Below are 19921 nucleotides of genomic sequence, written 5' to 3' on the forward strand. Positions count from 1 at the left end.
CAGCCGTCTCACGAACAATTTCTGATGCATCAAGTGCTCAGGAATCATGACAGAAAAGTGAGGTAAGGATAGGTTTTATTTTCTTCATCAATTTTATTTCGATTTATGGCGAATCGGTCTGAATTGTAAGCTTCGTTTTATTGCCATGTTTTCAATTTTCAGAGCTCGAGATTACAGCATCTTTAACGTAGCGCATCCATCCCACCAACCGCTCCTTCTCAGGTTTGAACGATTTCATCTAGCTTCATCTTTACCTGTGTCGTTGCGAGTTATCATTAAGGAATGAGAGAAGTGATCCTCGGACTTCAGTCGACAATTGAAGCAACCATTTTCGCTAGACCCCTGAAAAATACAGGTCGCTCTAAGACTCTAACGGAAGTCGAACCCATGACCTCTGAAATACCGATGCAATGCTCTACCAACTGAGCTATGAATCTTTGAAGCAGAATACTTCAGAGCAGGTCAATTTATTGGGCTCATTTCTTTCCGTGACGGAGTCAATCAATGAAATGAATCTCTATTAACATTAGCAGAAATTCCATCAGTGCCAAGATGCAAAAGATGCTGACAAGTGCATATTATATTACATCATTTCGCTCGCAAAAGTGTCTATGTCGGACGTAAATATGAAATTCAGGACAAAATGATTTTCATCCTACTTTTTCGAGCTCGGCAAATTAAAAAAAGAAGCTTACAATTCAGACCGATTCGCCATAAATCGAAATAAAATTGATGAAGAAAATAAAACCTATCCTTACCTCGCTTTTCTGTCATGATTCCTGAGCACTTGATGCATCAGAAATTGTTCGTGAGACGGCTGAGGAGAGCGGTCTTGTCAAGTTTTGTCTTGAACCAAAAAGTCAAAACATTGGACCACGAGCCCGCGGCATTAATTTTATGTGTTTGCGGTTATATTATTAAATCGCAAAAGTGCGATTTATAAATCGCACTTTGTGATTTATAAATCGCAATGTGCGATTTATAAATCACACTTTGTGATTTATAAATCGCAAGATTACGAACTTTGTGATTTATAAATCGCAAGGTTACCAACTGTGCGATTTATAAATCACAAAGTTGATAACCTTGCGATTTATAAATCGCAAAGTTTGTAATCTTGCGATTTATAAATCGCAAAGTTCGTAACCTTGCGATTTATAAATCGCAAAGTTGGTAACTTTGCGATTTATAAATCGCGAAGTTCGTAACCTTGTGATTTATAAATCGCAAAGGTAGTTGAATGTGTTATTTATAAATAACACAAAATATAGGGGGAAAGTACTTAAATAATATTTTTACATTTGGCGCCCCATACGTGAAGGATCAATGGAATGAATGTACATTTGAATTTCGGTTTATAAACAAATGAGAGAAGTAACCCTCGCTTGTCAATTGACAATTTCTACTGTCATTAGAGCGTTTTTCAATTGAGTGTCGAAAGTAATTAGCGAATTGCTTTGGTTTACGATTACTTTACTCAGTGATTGGTTCAAAGTTCTCGGGCAACTTCTCACGCCAATCAGAAGTGAAACCAAAACCAATTATGGCTCGTGCGATCACATTTTCCCGCGCTTTGTGTCGGCGCGGCTAGGTGTGATTACTTCGAATTTTGATTGGTTTACGTCCTTTTTGATTGGTCAAAGTAATTACTTTGGTTTTGGTTTTACGACACTCGATTGAAACTCGCTCTATCATCAGTTGCAGCTGCAATCTTGATAGTGCTTTCGATATATCTCTCTTTACGGTATCTTCTCTATTATGGTAGCCCTTTAATTTCTCTTACAATCCTGTCATGCTGAGTTCCATTTTTTAAATATTCTTTGTACATACTTTCAACCTTCAATCACCGGGGTGGCTTTTTAGTCTTTTTCAATCCCTGTTCGTCATCAACGAACGCGCGTCCATCTTCAAAGCTATGCTTTTTCCTATCTCCTGGACCATAACCTGAAACGAATTGAATCGAAGGCAACAATATTTGTGGGCTGTCCCTACCGTCCCGGTCATCACCACAATATTGTACATGAAGTTGTTACCCTCAACCTTGCTTTCGTGAGAGAAGTGGAGCCCACTTAAAAAAATTCATTTTATGAAGAAAAAACAAAGATTTTAGTTGCGAGAAAAGAAAATTATTCTGGGAGCTATCCATTCACTCAAAAACGGAATTTTCGAACATTTCGCGTGGAAATTCAAAAAAATCTTTTCCGGAACTGATACCACCCGAAATGTTCGAAAATAGCGTCGAATGAAAAGTGCTCGCGGTGACTCTGTGTGACACTAAACGTTCCTAGCATATAATTTCTTTATTTACGCACTAAAGTTTTGGTGTACATGTTGGGCGACGGATACACCACTAAAATCGTCAATTTTCGCAACTTCTGTAACTCGCTGACAAAATAAAATTTTAGCTTGTCTTGAATCCTCTGCGGTTTTAAAATATTTAAAATAATTTTATGACTGCATGTGGTTAGAATGCGTAAAAAATTAAATAGTTTCATTTTTTGCCTTGTCTTCTCCTCGGGGCCAGTTGGCCAGAGTTCATTCTGTTGTCAATGACGTATATGACAACTTATTTTGAACACAGCTGGAGTTCATCTCTTCTGGAGGCTTTTCAGTCACTTAAGCAAAAACTAAATCTTTCAAAGACAAAAAAAAAAAAAAAAAAAAAAAAAAAAAAAAAAAAAAACGTTAGCTTTAGCCCATGCCGTTGCATTTACCTAGTAAATAACGGCCATTTTTATTAAACGTCCTCGTATTTGGAGAGCCCCAGTGAACGTGGTAAGATAATTCAGTCCATACATAATTCATTTTGAAAGCCGGACCAAATAAATAATATTTTTAAATGTTAGTGATTAGTAATTTCATCAACGGCCTTCTGCCGGAATTGATTTTATTAATTTTGTTCCACTGCGGCATTGCAAGAAACATTTTTTGTCTTGGCTGTCAAAGAATCGAAACCTTCCAGAGAACAGAACCGGTTTGACAAGTGCGGACACAAACCCCTGCATGAGCAATTTTGGTTTACATAGCCAGAACAGCTGAAAAAACACAACAGCACCCTCTGAAACATTATGAAAATCTCCTCGAACCTATTTGCTTCCAATGAAAGTATGACTCCAATTTCATTTTAAGTTGTCGACGAATAGAAAAGCGATACATTGGCAACTTCATGTTGACTGAGCAGGAGTTACCGTGAATGGACTACAAATTCGTCAACTTACCTTCGACTTCTGCGATTGAATCAAGAGAGAAAACTAAGATCTTTGTTTGCTTTTCTCTGTTAGTGATTATTGTCGTTTTTTTTTCTTGATGACACCTTTATTGAAAGTCCAGAATTAATACGAACTTTTCTGTCAGGTGGCTGACTCTCTTGACGTTCTGTCAATTTTGCATCACAAAAACAGCCCGATTTGAGAATCTTAATAGTGACAAAGTACTCCATATGCAATATTCTGGTTGTCTGGCAAGGCACGGATCGACAGTACAGTGTTGCGAACTTGAAAAATAGCTTACGCTGTAAGCTGTGAGTGAGGTTCATGCTTGACATAGCTATGCAAAATATTTCTATCACCTTACATAACCTTTTTGGTTTTCTTGCATTTTTTATCGCGGTTCAATTTTCAAGAGGATCAGTTTCGGTAACCGAAGTAGATAGATACTTGGCCAACTATGTTATCAAAAGCTTTTCCTCGAATGACTGGTTGAGCTGCACCCTTGCCTGCCAAGGTGATACTACGTGTGTTTCGTACAATTACGACATGAACACAGGTTTCTGTGAGTTGAACAATGAAGGTATTCAAACACAATTTGTTCAGACAGACCTACTGTTCACGAAGCGAGGAGTTGTGTTTCACCAAATAAGGGTAAGGTTATATACTTCGTTTGTATTCTTACAACATTCGCAACGCAAGTTGCAGCTAGTTTCGGCGAGTAATTTTATAGTTCATGTAATGTTATATTAAAGGTAAGATGATAGTCTTTTGGATAAATTGCAATGGTCTATATTTTCCCCAACATCCTTAAAGGGCTTTAACTGAATGTCTATTTCTGTTCAGTCTGTTGCAAAGATTGCACGAGACTGCTCAGTTTGTTCTGGTGAATTTGATGCTACCTAGCTATCCGGTGAAATTTAGTTGGCATGCAACTCGAAATAAAATTTGAAAAAAAAATCGCTAGCTTGGATTGCAATTTTATCATTTTACGAAAACACTACTTTTAACTTTAATACGCTTTCCACTTGTCAATTATTATTTTTGCCTAAAATGCTTTAAAGCTATATTTTTCAGGGGCGAGCTAGCATTTATCAGATATGAGTTTCCAAAAGTTTTCAGTCCCTCGAAGTTTTTTTGCTTTTGGGCAAACGAACCCCAACAGATACTATCTCCATGAATTGCATAATACCTATCCAGGTTTGCAGAGAACACATCATTTGCCCTGATATCTTAAAATTTCTAATTCGTAAACGTATTTTACCGTTATGCATTTTAGATAGGGTTGCAATACTTCCTTTTTTCAATTTTATGTATTTTACTTTGAGTATGGTTCCGTCGGCCTTCAAGGTTTGTCGGAAACAATGAAAGTCAACTATACATGATATTCAACCATGTCAATTCAATTCAGCTACATTAACATGCTGTCAACACTAAAACGAGTAGTGAAACTAAAGACTCGTCAGTTGACCTTTTAATTTTGATAGAACAACTGCATGGCCATAAATTTGGGTCTGGTTAAAAGCATGTTTCCATTTGATAAAACTGCAGTCACAAAATTAAATGCAAGTGTCAGGTTCAGTTCAATATTAAATGTATGGCCACTCACGCCTCCTCATACTGCTCTTTCAGTTTATTGTCCTGTTGAGAAAATAGTCCGAGTGACGTGAAAAAAGCCGAGCGGAAATTGAAACAAATTTTCTCAAATCCCAATATTGATCCAGCTAAGAGTTCGTCGTTAATAAGGAGTGGACATCTGATGGACGGCAAGGGATAAGGAGGGTGCCTTATTAAATTGAGTGGATTAGCTGAAAATCAAATTAGATAATTAATGAGAGAAGATTCTCCACGCTTGGGGCGGGTAACACTTATTGAACAAGCTGACACAGAGAGGGTAACCCTTCACCGCGTGCGGCTATATCAAAACACCCGGGAACTCCATATCCAACTCTTTGTAATGGTAAAATGAATATTTATATAGCGCATTTTCTACTTAACAAATTGATGTCAGTTTTTCATGCATCTGTCCTGTTATTGCATGATCATGAATTTCGTCATAACATTGTCAAAGTTAAAGTACCTGTGGATCCACGAGGCGATAGCCGAATAGATCCGCAGACTACTTTGACAATGTTATGACGAAATTCATCGTCAATAACAGGAAAGACGCATGAAAAACTGATATCCATCCGTTTTTTACAATAACAAAAAGGCAGAGGGGTCAACATTAAGTCAAAACACGAGAAGAACGCGAGACAAAAATGGGAGAAACTTCAATTTTATTCAATCTGACGCCACCAAATTATAACTTGCCTCGCTCTCTTATTGGCCAATAGAAAAAACGGAGATTTTCTAAATTGCCCCTAATCCCAAAATATTTTTTTCGCTAAAATGAATCTTTGCACCTGTTCGAAACGCATTGCGGCCTTTTTTTCCTTTTTCTAACAAATCTTGCCTACTAAACTTGCGAAAAACAAAGCATCTTCTGTTCACGACTGAGTAAACATGCATGCACAGGGTTGTGTGAACAGTGAAGGGTTGTGAGACGGTTTGCATTGCTTATCCGAGAAAGCTTGATGTCATTACAAAGGCAGCACTTTTCCCTCAGACCCTGAGTGCTGATCCGGCCGGAGCCGAACTCACGACCACCCGCATGACAGCCCGATGGCTCAACCAACTGAGCCACCTGTGCGCCGTCATAAAGTAGAGAATAAAGCACAAATTTTAACTGTTAGCTGACAAAAGCTGGCTTCTTTCAATCTCTTATAGTGGTCTGCCAACAATCAAGAGTGGGATTTCTTTGTACCATGCAGATGTATTTATATAACCGTGCTTTTCGAAGTTAACGAAGAACAGCCTAATTCAGTGACTCGGGATACAAGGACAATATGAATGAGATTTCTCGGCTCTGTTTTCTACAGGTTTCCGTTAAATGTTATAGTCTGTGATTTGGATCATCTCTTTTAGGAAGCTGTTTAATTAATATCGACGGGAAAAAAAGAAATTGTATTTAAAACGATTCAACCAATGACTAAACTGCCACCACCGAGCAAGGGAAAGCTCTGTGGAGCACGTGACAACTTCAATTGCATTTGCGTCACTTCTGGTTGCCTTAAAATTAACGTAGGACTTTCTCGCCGATCAAAGGAGGAAGCGTGACCGAGTTGTTTGGGCGCCGGTGTCGATCACCAATTTGAGCCAGAATAGGTAACTAGTTGGCGTTCCACCAGTAACCGGACTCATAAATAAGAATGTAGAAGAACCATATTGTAAACTTCTGTGTCTCCAGTTTTGTAAGTCTTCTTTTGTTCTCCAATAAAGTGATGATATTTTGAAGGTAAAGATATGCTAATTCTGACCTTATCTTTCACATCAGCCTGCGAAAAATACTCCTCTTCCAAAAACGGTGGACGCCGCTAGCCAATGTGACTGCAGGTGCAGATCTGAGAGTGCTTGCCGCCCAGGGGACGGTGAGTGTTTAAACTATTTGACTTTTTTTCGCAAGAATCTAGGAATTAGGTACTGAATACATCCAAGAATAGGATACTGGGCTTTTATAAGAGTCGATCTTAATCAGAGAGGTGTGCAACATCAACCGTGTTGGGGGAAAGATTGAGAAGCTATACTCTTTTCAAAAGATTTGTTGGTTTCTTAACGAGTTGGTTATAATCATTTTATATCCAGCAAGCCCGAGTAGAATGATTGTTTTATTGAAAACTCCTGGATCAGCAACTCTTCCACTGAAGCATCGATTTCTGCTTCGGTCAGTTCCGGTCCGAAACGGCTTTTGTGGGCCATTTTTCTCAGAGCTGCTTTATTGCTGACTCGTTCCATGACCATATTAGGTACAGCAGAGTATATGAACTGATAGCTTGTGTTCGGCGAGCCAATGAAAATGCTGGGAGTCTGATATCCGTAGTTCAGTTTTCGATAACAAAGGACATTCGGAGTAGAGTAGCCAATCAGCGCACGCCTTCAACGCTATCAACTGTTTTAATATAAACCAAAGATTGATATGCAACGAGGTAAACGGCTTATCGCCCCTTTTCAAGAAGACTACAAAGTCTAAAATATGTATCGCAAAGCCAGAATCAAGAACTCTTAGTATGGGTAATTAAATGGTGACGCGTGAAATTAGGGAATAATTTCACGCGCGTTTTGTCCAAATTCAAATAATTTCCCGAGCCTTCAGGCGAGGGAAATTACTTGACTTTGGACAAAACGCAAGTGAAATTATTCCCTAATTTCAGGGGTATACCATTTGATTTGCCATTAATAACATGGTGACAAATTACTACTTAATTTTCAAACCTGGACGCCATTTTAGCACTATATGAAAAGTTGCCACGGCAACAATGTAATTTCACATGTGAAATTATAAATTAACGCTGAAATTTCGCGCCAAAATTAAGGAGCAATTTGTCACCCATGTTATTAAGATGTTAATCGATGTTCCAGCCTGTGATTTAAACCCACTCCCAAGAGCTCTGTCTGGCGTGCTAACCACTACACCACTGTGGGTCCCACTAAAACGCCCACTAAAAGGAGAAGTAATAAGTACCGACTAGGTTATAATTACAACAAGAGGCTTACGACTGTCACTAACAGGTATACTATCCATCTTGATCTTGTAGTTGCCATCTCCAGCTTACCTGTTTCTTGTAAGGAAATCTGGGAAAAATCCAGGTGGGCTAATAAGTTGATTAAAAGACTGAGTTTACGATAACGGCTACGAAATCCCCACTTAAAAATATACGTTACCTCCATTTGCACAAAGGCTTTTCAGATAACCATACAGAGAAAGGAAAGGAACTTTATTTAAGTGTCTAGTCGTTCTAGCGCTGATCACCAATTGGGGACACTGTAAACTGAAATTAGCAATTAACACAATCAAGTCAAATGTTGGTGTTTGAGGACAGGGGAAACTCAAAGTACCAGGAGAAAACCTCTCGGAGGAGAGTAGAGAACCAACAAACTCAACCCACATATGACGCCGGATCTGGGAATCGAACCCGTGCCACATTGGTGGGATGTAAATGCTCTCACCACTGCGCCATCCTTGCACCCCAAGGGAAAAGATTCACAGCTTATGCTTACTTTATCGTCAAATGCTTACGCCACGGGGTTATTTTCCGGCTGTTTTTATGCACAATAGGGAAAAGAAACGCACTAAAATGCGTGCCGCACGTGCAGCATGGTTATTAGGGAATTTAAGAAACGACGACGGCTACGACTACGACATCGCTGCAAAACAGTAACGTCATTGGTTAATTTAAAAGAGTATAAATAATCGTTCTGCACGTGCAGCACGGATTTTAGCAAGTATGTTTGCGGTCCTCTGCATAACGACGACCTGAAATCACCAAATTTGAGGTTTGGACGATAACGTAAGCATGCAACAGAGAATCTTTCATTTTTCACTCTGAAACCGCTCGTACCAATTTATTTTTGGGATACCTCGCTCATATGGTAGGAAGAGCCAAGTTTTCGTCGACCGTCGCCGTCGTAGATCTTTTTTGACAGCGACGAAAACTTCTCTTCAAACTTGATATAACTTTGCGCTATCGTAAGTCTTTAGCAATTATTCGATCTCGCTCACCTCGTGCAATGTGTACGCGCGGTTTTAGCAAAAAAATAGAAAATGATTGGTTCACATTTGTAAGCTCACGTTGTCGTCAAAAACTTGGATTTGGTGTCTTCATGTCCTTACCGTGCAGTTTACCGCAAAAGTATGTCCTCAAATGCGTACTGCACGTGTAGAACGCTTATTTTTCTCTGTCTCTTCACCTAATGATCTCACTGTTTAGAAGCGTTGTTTCTCCCGTCGGCGTCGTCGTTTCTTAAGCTCCCTAATAGAGCGGTTTTCAATTGAGTGTCGAAAGTAATTAGCTAATTGCTTTGGTTTTGCATTACTTCACTCAGTGATTGGTTCAAAGTTCTCGCGCCATTTTTTCAACCAATCAAAAGTGAAACCAAAACCAATCGTGGCTCGTGGGTGCACATTTTCCCGCGCTTTGTGCCGGCTACGTGTAATTACTTCGATTGGTTTGCTGGATTATCTCCGTGCTTTTTGATTGGCCAAAGTAATTACTTTGGTTTTGGTTTTACGACACTCAATTGAAACTCGCTCTATCTTCACTGAACCAGTTAAATTGTCGTTGTGTGGAGTTATCGTAGCCGTCGTACGGCTTTCAAAACACGCTGATGATTTCGTGGTTAGAGAAAACACTCTTGTCCACCAAACTCTTGATATCCAGGTAAAAAGAGGATGCCTTTTTTTCTGTTTAACAAAAAGACGACAGCTCAGCTCTTTAGATAAGAACCAATTGAAAAGTAAAATGAGACAGCGAATAGGGACTCAGCTTTATATCTACGACAGCGACGTCGCTGGCAACGTTAGAGACAGGCGTAGCTCAGTCGGTTAGTGCGCAGCATTCTGCGCTAGTTCGATCCCCGTCTTTCCATCGACGTCTGTTTCGACTTTCCTCTGATCCGTGTAGTTGTAGCTTTGAATACCCGTAAAACGGAGCATTGACGGAGAAAGAAGAGTAAAATGTGCGAACCGAGGGCCACATGTTTAACAGTAATTCTGGTTCACTGTCACGTGTTACTCCTCGTAAAACAAAGACCTTTACCTTTTGAACTTTGCACCATTCGTACGTCTTTCGCAATTACTCCATCTCCTTCACTTATTTAAGTACAATAGGACGCCACAAAACAATATCATTGGCTAAAAGAAGAAAAGTTATTGTGCTGTACGTGCGGCTCGCATTTTAGCTTTAGCGGTACTCTGCACTACAAAGATGAAAAATCTCCAAATTCGAGGCTTTGATGTCAACTTGAGCATACAAATGCAAACCTCCATTTTATATTTTTACTCTGAAACCGCTCGTACCAAGTTATTTTCAGGATACTTCACCTACATTGTACGAAGTGAACGTGATTGAATAATCGCAAAAGACTTACGACAGTGCAGAGCAATATTTTGATGTGACATTTTCGTCGACGTCAGTAATATAGCAGCTCTCGTAACGTGTAATGTGATTGGCTCGCTACCCTAGCCAAAAACAAAAGATTAAACAATTGAAACAATGACTTGGACTAAAAAATAGAAGCTGTTTACAATACCAAACAATAGCAGGTTACGAGAGCTGCTACATTACTGTTTCGTTTTTGCCTTGGGTAGCGAGCCAATCAAATTGTACGTTACGAGAGCTGCAACATTGGGGACCTTTAGCATCGATGACGGGAGTAGCGGAAATTATCGAGAACGTCATCTTAAAACATAAATTCGCATTATTGCAATCACTTCGCGACTATTCCAAGCTTTTTAATATGACAAAGGTATGGCAGTCCCTCAGGCATGAAACCGTTATGAGCGGCGCTTAATTAAGGTGAGAAAATGAAAATTTATCTCCAATTGCTGACGTTCTCCAAAAAACCTCCAATATGGCTATTTCACAATGACGTTTTGCAAACGACGGCAAAGAAATGGACAAAAATGAAAAATTCATGTGCAGAGCGTGCAAAGCTATTGTTTTTGCTCACTTAATATGCAAATTTGTAACGTTCGCGTTGCCGTTGTCTTTGCTGAAGCTCCCTATAGAGCGTTTTCACTCATGTGACTATAATGGTGCTAGTACAATGAAACAAAAGAAACTATTCGCATAAAAATAGAGTTCAATTCCCAGAGGATTAGTTTGGAACACCAACATGACCGCCGTTTCTTTGTTTTGGAGCACCAACATGGCTGCCGTGACGTCAGGTGAAAACGCTCTATTACTGGTCGACGTTGCCGTCGTAGATCGTCATATAGTCCCTAATATATAATTTAGAGAAGCTGTATATTCACTATTGAAGCTGGCAGCCTCTGGGGGCGAAGAACTGAACGTAACATTTAAATTTTATAACACTGATAGAAAAAACCCAGTTGGAAGTAGACTACCACTTAAAGGAGCTCAAGGGTTTGTCGTCAACACTTGTTTTGCAATTTGCAATACCACAGGAGTAAATGAGTTCACTTTAGAAAGACATTTTGTGCGGTAGATTTATCCACTCAATCGGCTTTGTTTTGCAGTCGAAGAAAAACAAACGAGTCCCTCGTGCATTAAATTACGATTATTTTACTTCAAACCCTTTCCTTTGTGTCGACGTGAAGAGAATCAAATATAAAATAACTTCATCAAGGTCTTCTGTCTTGGTGGCCTTTATATAGCATGTGGAGGCTCTTAGTTATATGAGCTGATGAAAGCTCGCTACTTAAACATACCTTGTAAATAGGTGGAGCCTTCGATCTAAACGAAGATTATGCAATCAAACTCTATGGAAAGGGAACTCTTAGAGAAAACTTTTGATTCATGCCATATCCGGATAGAAAACACGGGTGTCGTTCCGATAATTCCCGTCATGCGAAAATTCGTTGTTGATTCAGTCTTTCTTAAAATTGCTAGAATTCGTGTTGATGGGTCGTTCTTCATTCGCGCCAAATCACCGTCTCGGTATGCACACGTATTCTGTCACATGACTCCAATTCCCGGGTGTGGCGATGGAGGATGGACGCTAATTATGAAGATAGATGGGAACAAGGTATTTAACAAGCATCTGGCAAGCTAAATTGATTCTACAATTGAACAAAATCAGAAGGCCATGACTAGGAGTGAACAACTACCATACTACAATACTCGTCAAAAATCTTGAAACACTGTTTCCCCTTCCCCAATGTTGATTTGGGTATCACAGTGGTCTCAGTGCTTCAAAACACGCGTGGCTCAACATTGGGGAGGGACAAGGCACATTTCGGGGGGGGGGGGGGGAATTAGTGTGAAGTAGAAATCTCAGGATTTTTCCAGAAAATTCTGTGTCTGTTTCAACGATTTGTGACGAGTATTGTAGGCCTATGTCACGGATTTTTGCAGACCGGTCTATTTTTAGACTACCTCTTCCGCCAAAAAACAAAGGCAAATCCAGTTCAGTGACGCTATGATGTGACATCAGGTGAGTTTCTTGTGATTGGTCATCGGCCTCCTGAGGAAGTTTCATTCGGGGAAAATTCAATCTAAAAATGAATAGGTCTGTGAAAACGCCGTGACAGGAATACAGTGCTGTTGTTCACTCTTAGTCAGGAACTCCTGATAAAGTGCTACGTGGTTTCCTCTAGCCATACCCAGAGAAGCTGTCGTAGTCGTAGAAAGTCACTCAAAAATTGATCTAATAGAGTCAGCGACAGTATTTGAGCAAAAGGCTCGGTTTAAAAAGAAAAAGACCTTTTGGAGACGGGTGTTATTGACAGAAGAGATTCTTCTGTGTTTGCCCTGCATTCATTTCCCCCCATCTTTGAAGAGACAACCTTGGACGAGAAGGAAATCGCCGCGTTTTTCAAAAACGTAAAGAATCCCATCAACGATTTTGTTTACTATTTTCTGCCGCTGCGAATTATCGCGACCACGTCAAAAGGCCTCCTTGGCATCGCGGAATTTTTGGACTGGACTCTTGAAGTGTAGAGTTCAAAGATAATAATTATTGAAGGAGGCTTCTAGGAGACAATGAAACATACTGAAATGAAATTTGCATTGCAGTAATTGGAGAGACCACCGATGTTACGTTGAGCAGCTTAAAGCTTGCAAGGGATTCTGAAACCCATGGTAGAGTAAATCGCACGATGGGGTCGTGTTCTAGGCAGCCTGGGTTTTCTGGGGCTTCCTTTGCAACTGCAAAGGACGGTGCCAACTAATTCAAAGGTATTTTTGCGCGGGTTAAACCTTTCACTGCCATAAATGCCAATTGACACTTATAGATTTTACTCTGTATAACGGCAGACGATTTTACTCGTCAATGGGGAAGCCCTCGGTGGTGAAAGGGCTCGGGAAAAGCAGATCTTAACAAGTGTTATTGAAATCCAAAAAGAAAACTGGACGTAACCGCGTGTTTTTCAAAGATAATTAATCAACAATATTTGTAAAAAGCTTTAAAATAGAGAGCAATGTATGGCGTTCTTTTCCAAATTGAAGCTTAATTATCTCTCAAAAACTGCGGCGTGGTTACCCCCAATTTTCCTTTTTGGATGCCAAGAGCACCTGCTGAGTTCTGCTTTGTCCGCATAGTTTTAAACCGCGCAAAAATATCCCTGTCTTAGCAAGCACCACCAATAGGAAACCCGAGTATCTCGAGATGCGCAGAACGTTGGCCCAATAAAAATAGTAGGAATCGTCCTTACGTTGCTTTACTAACAGCGGTGATCTTTCCAATTTTCTTTTCATTCTATTCCGCAGTTCAAATATATGAAACTTCATATATTCAAGAAAAAAAAAATAGAAGAAAAAAAAATAATAAAAAAGGGAATGAAACACACTGCTGTTGTTGTTTTGGTCACAGCAAACCTTCACGTATGATTCAGCATATTGGAGCAATACTGATACGTACAATGGGAACGCAGGAACGAGCTTGAAGGAGGAAGAGACGAAGCTGAGTAGCTTTTGGTCGACACCTTTCAGGCGGCTCTGTTTAGGTATGAAGGATGCGCTGGGGAAAACTAGCTGGATTTCATTGAAGCACAATGCCTCTTCATTGAGGGACGTGATATCCGACGGCACACACAGGGCAACGAATTTGACTGTGACGGAATGGAAAAGCCTGCTGCATAACTCAAAAATTGGCGTGAGTATTTTATAATCCCACCTCCGCTTTGTAATAGGTTGCATACATGTATTTATATACATGGACAAGCCGGGAAAAAAACCTGATGTACCTGAAATCTTGGATGCCACCAGAGTCCGCTGGCCGAGGGTGGTACTCAACGGCCGAACAATTTCTATCGAAAAGCCAGTGTAAAAACAGGCATAAAGCAAATGAAAGAAAGACGCTTCATCGAGGCATTCTATAAAGTAATTTATTACACATAGCATGAGAATTTTATTCCATAAAGCTCATTTGTACAAATCTATACGCTTTATTTTCACATGTGGAAAAGGCTTATACAGCCAATCAAAATGGCGTACAGCTATTTCACATGTGGAAGTATAACCAATCAACGATAGCGTAAAGGCGTTTCCATGCCAATCACTCGTGCATCTCGTGCAAATCGTACTTTGTTATTGAATTAAATTAAATTTGCATTTGGTTCTATTGTTAGTGAGTTTTTGTTTCTAATTTGCGTTCAGAAAACTATTTTAATGAAAGTTCTCGTCTTATGTGTAATAAACAGTTCACGACATAGAAATTGCTTTGTACGGGGTTATATTCACTCGTTGTTTGTGTCAAAAACCCTCACTCGCTCCTTCCTCGCTCGTTCGGGTTTTTGACACAAACAACTCGTGAATAAAACCCCGTACGCCGCACTTTCTATGACGTAAACTATATATATATTAAAGTGGGGGTTCTACGACGGGTGGATCACTTGGATCGAGGGAATCGATCCACATCCCCTGTCCATAAAGCTTAAAACTTTTCCTGTCGAGCTAACCCTGAACCCTAATCCCCCTCCACAAACAAACAAATAAACAAACAAACAATACAAAACAAAAAACAAAACAAAATAGTTTCGTTGTCGTCCCTTTCCTCGGAGTATGTCATTAATGTGGAAGAGTCAAAAACTCAATGGGGCTTCAATAATGACGGTGGTAGTGTCCTTATTGCTGTCAAAAGCTTTATTGCTACTACAGTAAACACCCGCATATATATTTTTTTAGGTTTAAGGCTGATCGTGTAATTTGAGGGGTGCTTAGTGAGAAATCAGCCTGAAAGTGTTCTTAAAATGTTCTTAACATCGGTTTCAGAAATATTACAAGAGGTTTAATTAACATACAATGCTTTTTTGTTATAGATTTTATAGTTTGTAATGGTCCTGAAAACCATAGTTCTTTGATATAAGTTACTGCACTGTATTGTTTCCTTATCCTAATATCCTTTCCTTTTGTATTAAGAACATATTTTATTTATCAGGCTGAATTTGTTCTTATTTATATGGTGCTTTATTGGCCAAATTTCAGTCTGATGTTCTTAATCCACTTCTTATATGTGGGTGTTTACTGCATGTACTCCTCATTTTGATTCAACGGATTGCGAGATCACCTGCGTATAGATAAACGGGCATAACTCATCATATCATATCGTATATCATATATCTTTCTTTACCCTCGGATTTTAGAGTAGCTTGGTGGAGCTAATATCTCCGAGCACCGGGCTGTCACGCGGGAGGTCGTGAGTTCAACTCCGGCTGGACCAACACTCAGGGTCTTTAAATAACTCAGGAGGAAGTGCTGCCTTTGTAATTACATCTGCAAATGGTTAGACTCTCTAGTCTTCTCGGATAAGGAAGAAAAACCGTAGGCCCCGTCTCACAACCCTTCAATGTTCATAATCCTGTGAGACGTAAAAGAACCCACACACTTGTCGCAAAGAGTAGGGCATGTAGTTCCCGGTGTTGTGGTCTGTCTTCGGTGGTGTACGTATCCTGGTTGGGAGGCTAAATGCTCAACCAACTGAGGTTGTTGGCTTTTTTTTTATCGTGCCCCCAAGCTCTCCTACTTTGTCACTTCATGACCTTCATTAGCTTGGGAAATCACCTGAGGAAATTATACAAATAGCTAAAAATCATACTATCATTTTTGGAGGAAATTTTAATATCCCTGGATTGGAATAGGCTGGGATCTCTGGTCAGTTAAATCTGAAGCTCGTGATATGATCCTCACCATTGTATGTTACTACTTGATACCAAGCAGGATTACCACGTACACGTACTACAAGAACAACATATAATAATTTGGACCTTTTATTTACATCAAAGCCGTGGCTTGCTCAAGCTATTGATATTATACCTGGTCTTAGTGATCATGACATAGTAACTACTAAACTACTTCATAAAGCTTACATAAATAAGTCCAAGTCACGGGAAGTGTTTGCTTTTAAGCGTAAAAACTCTGAGAACTTTCTTCATGATCTTGCAAACGAATCACGGTGAGAATTTCTTCTCCTCTTGAGATAAACATGCCGTTAGTCGAACAAATGTGGTTTGCTTTTAAAGGTCTAGAAATGATGATGAGAAATGCATAAAAAGCACTTTCCAATAAAGATTATTAGGTCTTCCAACTAAAATCTTTGGTTTGAAAGGAGCTTCAGGTGTGTGGTTAGCCGGGAAAAAACACCACCTCTATACTCTTGCTAAACAAAAGAACACTGCAGAAGCGTGGAGCAACTTTAAGAACTTTAGGTGTCTAACGAAACAAGGTATAAATCATGCTAGAAATAACTACATTTCCTCCACATTATCTGACAACATGACTGAAAACCCTGAGCGGTTCTGGAAATATGTAAAGTCACAACGGCAACATAGCGTAGGTATACCAACACTCAGTGCACAGGGCAGACACTGTAGTTCAAACTTTGACAAGGTCCGTATTCTCAACGAATTCTTGTCTTCACTAAAGAAAATGTAGATGACGTGCTAGAAATTGATCCCTTTCCCTTTGCCCCACTGGGCAATATTATAGTTAGCGTTTCAGGCATTCCAAACTGCGTTCAAATCTTAACCCCTCAAAGGCCTCTGGCCTTGACCAAATCCCACTCTACTCACTTAAGATATCCAGTAATGTCATCTCCCTAGTCCTTCAGGTAATTTATCATTCCTCTCTTGATACTGGCGAATTACCTCTTGACTGGAAGCATGGCTTAGTCTCACCAGTTTTCAAGAAGGGATCTCGCTCAAGCCTTTTAACTGATTACTGACCAATCTCATTGCCTTGTGTTCGCTGTAAAACTCTTGAGCACGTTATATACTCCTTTTTCAGTTGCTTCTCCAGTTTTATGGAATGCCTTGCCGCCAGGCCTTAGGGCTATTAATAACATTATTACATTTAAGAGAGAACTCAAAACGTATCTTTTTAGTCTTTTCTTTCTGATCGTACACAAACTACTATGGTTGGTGGGTGTCAATCTGAGGTATGCAGTGCCACCTCAGGTGTCCCCCAAGGGTCATTCTTGGAGCCTCTACGTTTTCTTATTTACATAAATGACCTTCCTGATAACATTTCTTCCCGAATGCGCCTGTTTGCTGACGATTACATCATCTATCTTGGACTCTCTTCTTTTAAATCACTTGAACTCCTTCAATGAGATTTAGATTTTCTTTCTTCATGGGCAGATAAGTCGCAAATGCGTTTTAATTGCAGCAAGTGTTATTCTGTGCACATTACTCGCAAAATATTCTCAGTCATCACTAACTATTTCATAACAGGCCAAGCTCTTGAAAGGACCAATGCATGCACACACCCTTATCTTGGAGTTATCATTTCATCTGACCTCTGCCTCAACAATCATTGTGACTATGTAGTTAAAAAGATTTTAAAAACTCTAAACTTCATTTCCAGTAATTTTTATCATTGTACTCGTGAAACTAAGGCCAGCCTGTATCTTAGTCTCGTACGCCCGTCTCTTGAATTTGCCAGACGGTTGTGCTTGGGATCCCTATACTCAGCGCAATATTTCAAACCTTGATTGAGAAAGTACAGCGGAGAGCTGCCCACTTCGTTTTTCGAGGGCTACTCTCGTAACTCGAGTGTCTCTTAAACGCTTAACGTCCTAGATTGGTCACTATTTTCTGTGCGTCGTGAGTGACAACGACTAAATTTCATATCCTCCCATAACCTTGATGGGGTGGATCTCTCTATAAGTATGTGATTCTCTCTCAATCTCAAACAAGACTATCTTATGATGTGGTATTCAACCACCTCTCGCTCCGAACTGAATTTATGATACATTCAATTTTTTTTTTCTTCCCACTTACTACCCCTGTTTGGAACGGCCTCCCTCACTAGGTTGTTCATTCCCCAACCCTTACTGCCTTTAGTTCTAAGGTGACTGAGTGGCGAAGTTGCTCAGTAGCCTGACCTCAATTGGCTTTTGCAGCTAATAGATAATTGTAATTGATTATTTCATCATTTATTTCTATTATTTATTAATGTGATTTGTGTAATTGTACAATGTGTCGAGCTTGTAACTTGCATCATACAAGATTGATCATTTATGTGTACTACATTTTAGTTACATCGGTTGTTATGCAAACAAGCGTTACCGATTAATAAAACAAAAACAGAAAAAGATAAACGTGAAATGAATTTATAATAAAACCAGTTTGATCGGGACCATCACAATTGGTTTCACGCATACACGAAGAGCCCCGATCAGTGATTGGATAATACCAACAGAACTAACGAAGGAGAGACAGAATTCTTGTTACTTTACTAAATGGCTGCATTGCTGCGTGAGATTTTAAAGACAATCAATATATGCCCAAAGCGATCTTAAATAGCCCATTTCCGAGTTGCTGTATGCCTCAGTTTCATAGCGAGTCCTGGTGCCCAACCATTCAAATGGAAATGAGTTGCGTATTCTTATGCAAATCAAACTCATTTCCCTTACAATAGTTGAGCACCAAGACTCACTTCGAAACCGAGGCAAACAGCAACTCGGAAATGACCTATTCGTTTCAACCTCGTTCCCAGGGCTTTTTTCCTCGGTGGAGAAAAGCCGTGGGAACGAGGTTGAAATTAGTTTGTGCATTCAATCGAAATCCGCTGTAATAGACGTACACTGACTGCATACAAAACGCAAGGTCACTTTTCAAAGCTACTGCACTATATTTCTTACGAAACTATCGTCTTTTCTTCCATTACAGGAGGGGTGCACTCTGCAAGGTTTTAACACTGACATACCTTCACTATCAACCTCGGGTAACGCTCGCATAGGTATCATTGGATTTCAGGCAAACTACAACTGTAGCTCAGGCAGTGCGTCATCCAGAATTGGGTTTGGCACAGGAGGCAGCTGGTATGGTATGCAAGCTTCAAATTCATGTGGTAACGAGTGGCAAGGTAGTCTTTCAAAAAAGGCTTTTGGTTACATCTTCGTCCAGTAAATAATTTTTCGCATTGTGGATTTAGCAGGAAATGACTATGTTGGACTTAGCGAGCAACAGCCCATCGAAATTCGCTGCGTTGCTTTGAAATCAAATTTTAGACGCGTAGACAAAACGAGGGATCTCGATATCGTCGTCGTTTGTCTACTGATCTTCATTGATACTGCTTTTATTAAATGTATCCGCTACTTGTAATATAAACCTTCCGTCCACCGGTAAGGTTGGTTCGAGGAATGGCAAATGAGGTTGAGATGTATGTGTGTGTGTGTGCGTGGAAGGGGGGGGGGGGGGGGGGTTGGAGAGACCGCGGAAAACATGCATTTTTTTGGCCCGTCCATTGGATAAAAACTTGAAGAACAAAGTTGTAGATTGTGAGGAAAACAAAACGCGAAACAAGTACGAAAGTGTTTTGTAGCTGTATGTTATCTTGCATAAACGACTATACGAGGGGGAGGGGGAGGAAGCGAAATCCAGGCTTGAACCGAGGCTTGAACGCCAGGAATTCGAACCCATGATCGCCTGCTCTTCGTATACCATCCGATCTATCAAGGCCTCTGGGAGGTGGTCAACTCAACCTCGAGAGTGCTGCAGTTAAAAGCATAAGAAGTTGCAGAGTAAGTCACTGTGGGCTTCAACGGGTCTCGTATATATATGTATTTTTTACTAATAGAGATTACTTCATAGTTGTTAAGCTCTAACCTGCCAGGCTCTTTTGTAAGTGTCGTGCGAGTGGCGAAGGCGCGAGAGGATTGGGGCGAGAAAGAAGATCCCTTCTTTCCCGCGCCAATCCTCTCACGGCTTCGCCGCT

At 40.0% G+C, this 19921-nt stretch overlaps 1 protein-coding gene across 1 annotated transcript; it reads left to right on the plus strand.

Annotated features, from left to right (window-relative positions):
- The first annotated feature begins 2139 nt into the window (after positions 1-2139).
- On the plus strand, positions 2140-19921 carry LOC138007764 (uncharacterized skeletal organic matrix protein 5-like). Its single transcript, XM_068854830.1, has 6 exons — positions 2140-3860; positions 6583-6676; positions 7841-7892; positions 11657-11792; positions 13578-13859; positions 18874-19921. Exons 1-6 carry the CDS (start codon positions 3534-3536, stop codon positions 19111-19113), a joined length of 1131 nt encoding a protein of 376 aa, XP_068710931.1. The 5' UTR covers positions 2140-3533; the 3' UTR covers positions 19114-19921.

This window comes from Montipora foliosa, chromosome 6 (genome assembly GCF_036669935.1).
Source record: "Montipora foliosa isolate CH-2021 chromosome 6, ASM3666993v2, whole genome shotgun sequence".
In the NCBI taxonomy this organism is placed as follows: Eukaryota; Metazoa; Cnidaria; class Anthozoa; order Scleractinia; family Acroporidae; genus Montipora; species Montipora foliosa.

Coding starts and splice junctions, on each gene's coding strand:
- LOC138007764 (XM_068854830.1), top strand. CDS start 3,534: ATGCTTGACATAGCTATGCAAAATATTTCTATCACCTTACATAACCTT. Junction 3,861..6,582: donor TTGTGTTTCACCAAATAAGG/GTAAGGTTATAT, acceptor CTTTCACATCAG/CCTGCGAAAAATACTCCTCT. Junction 13,860..18,873: donor TGCATAACTCAAAAATTGGC/GTGAGTATTTTA, acceptor CTTCCATTACAG/GAGGGGTGCACTCTGCAAGG.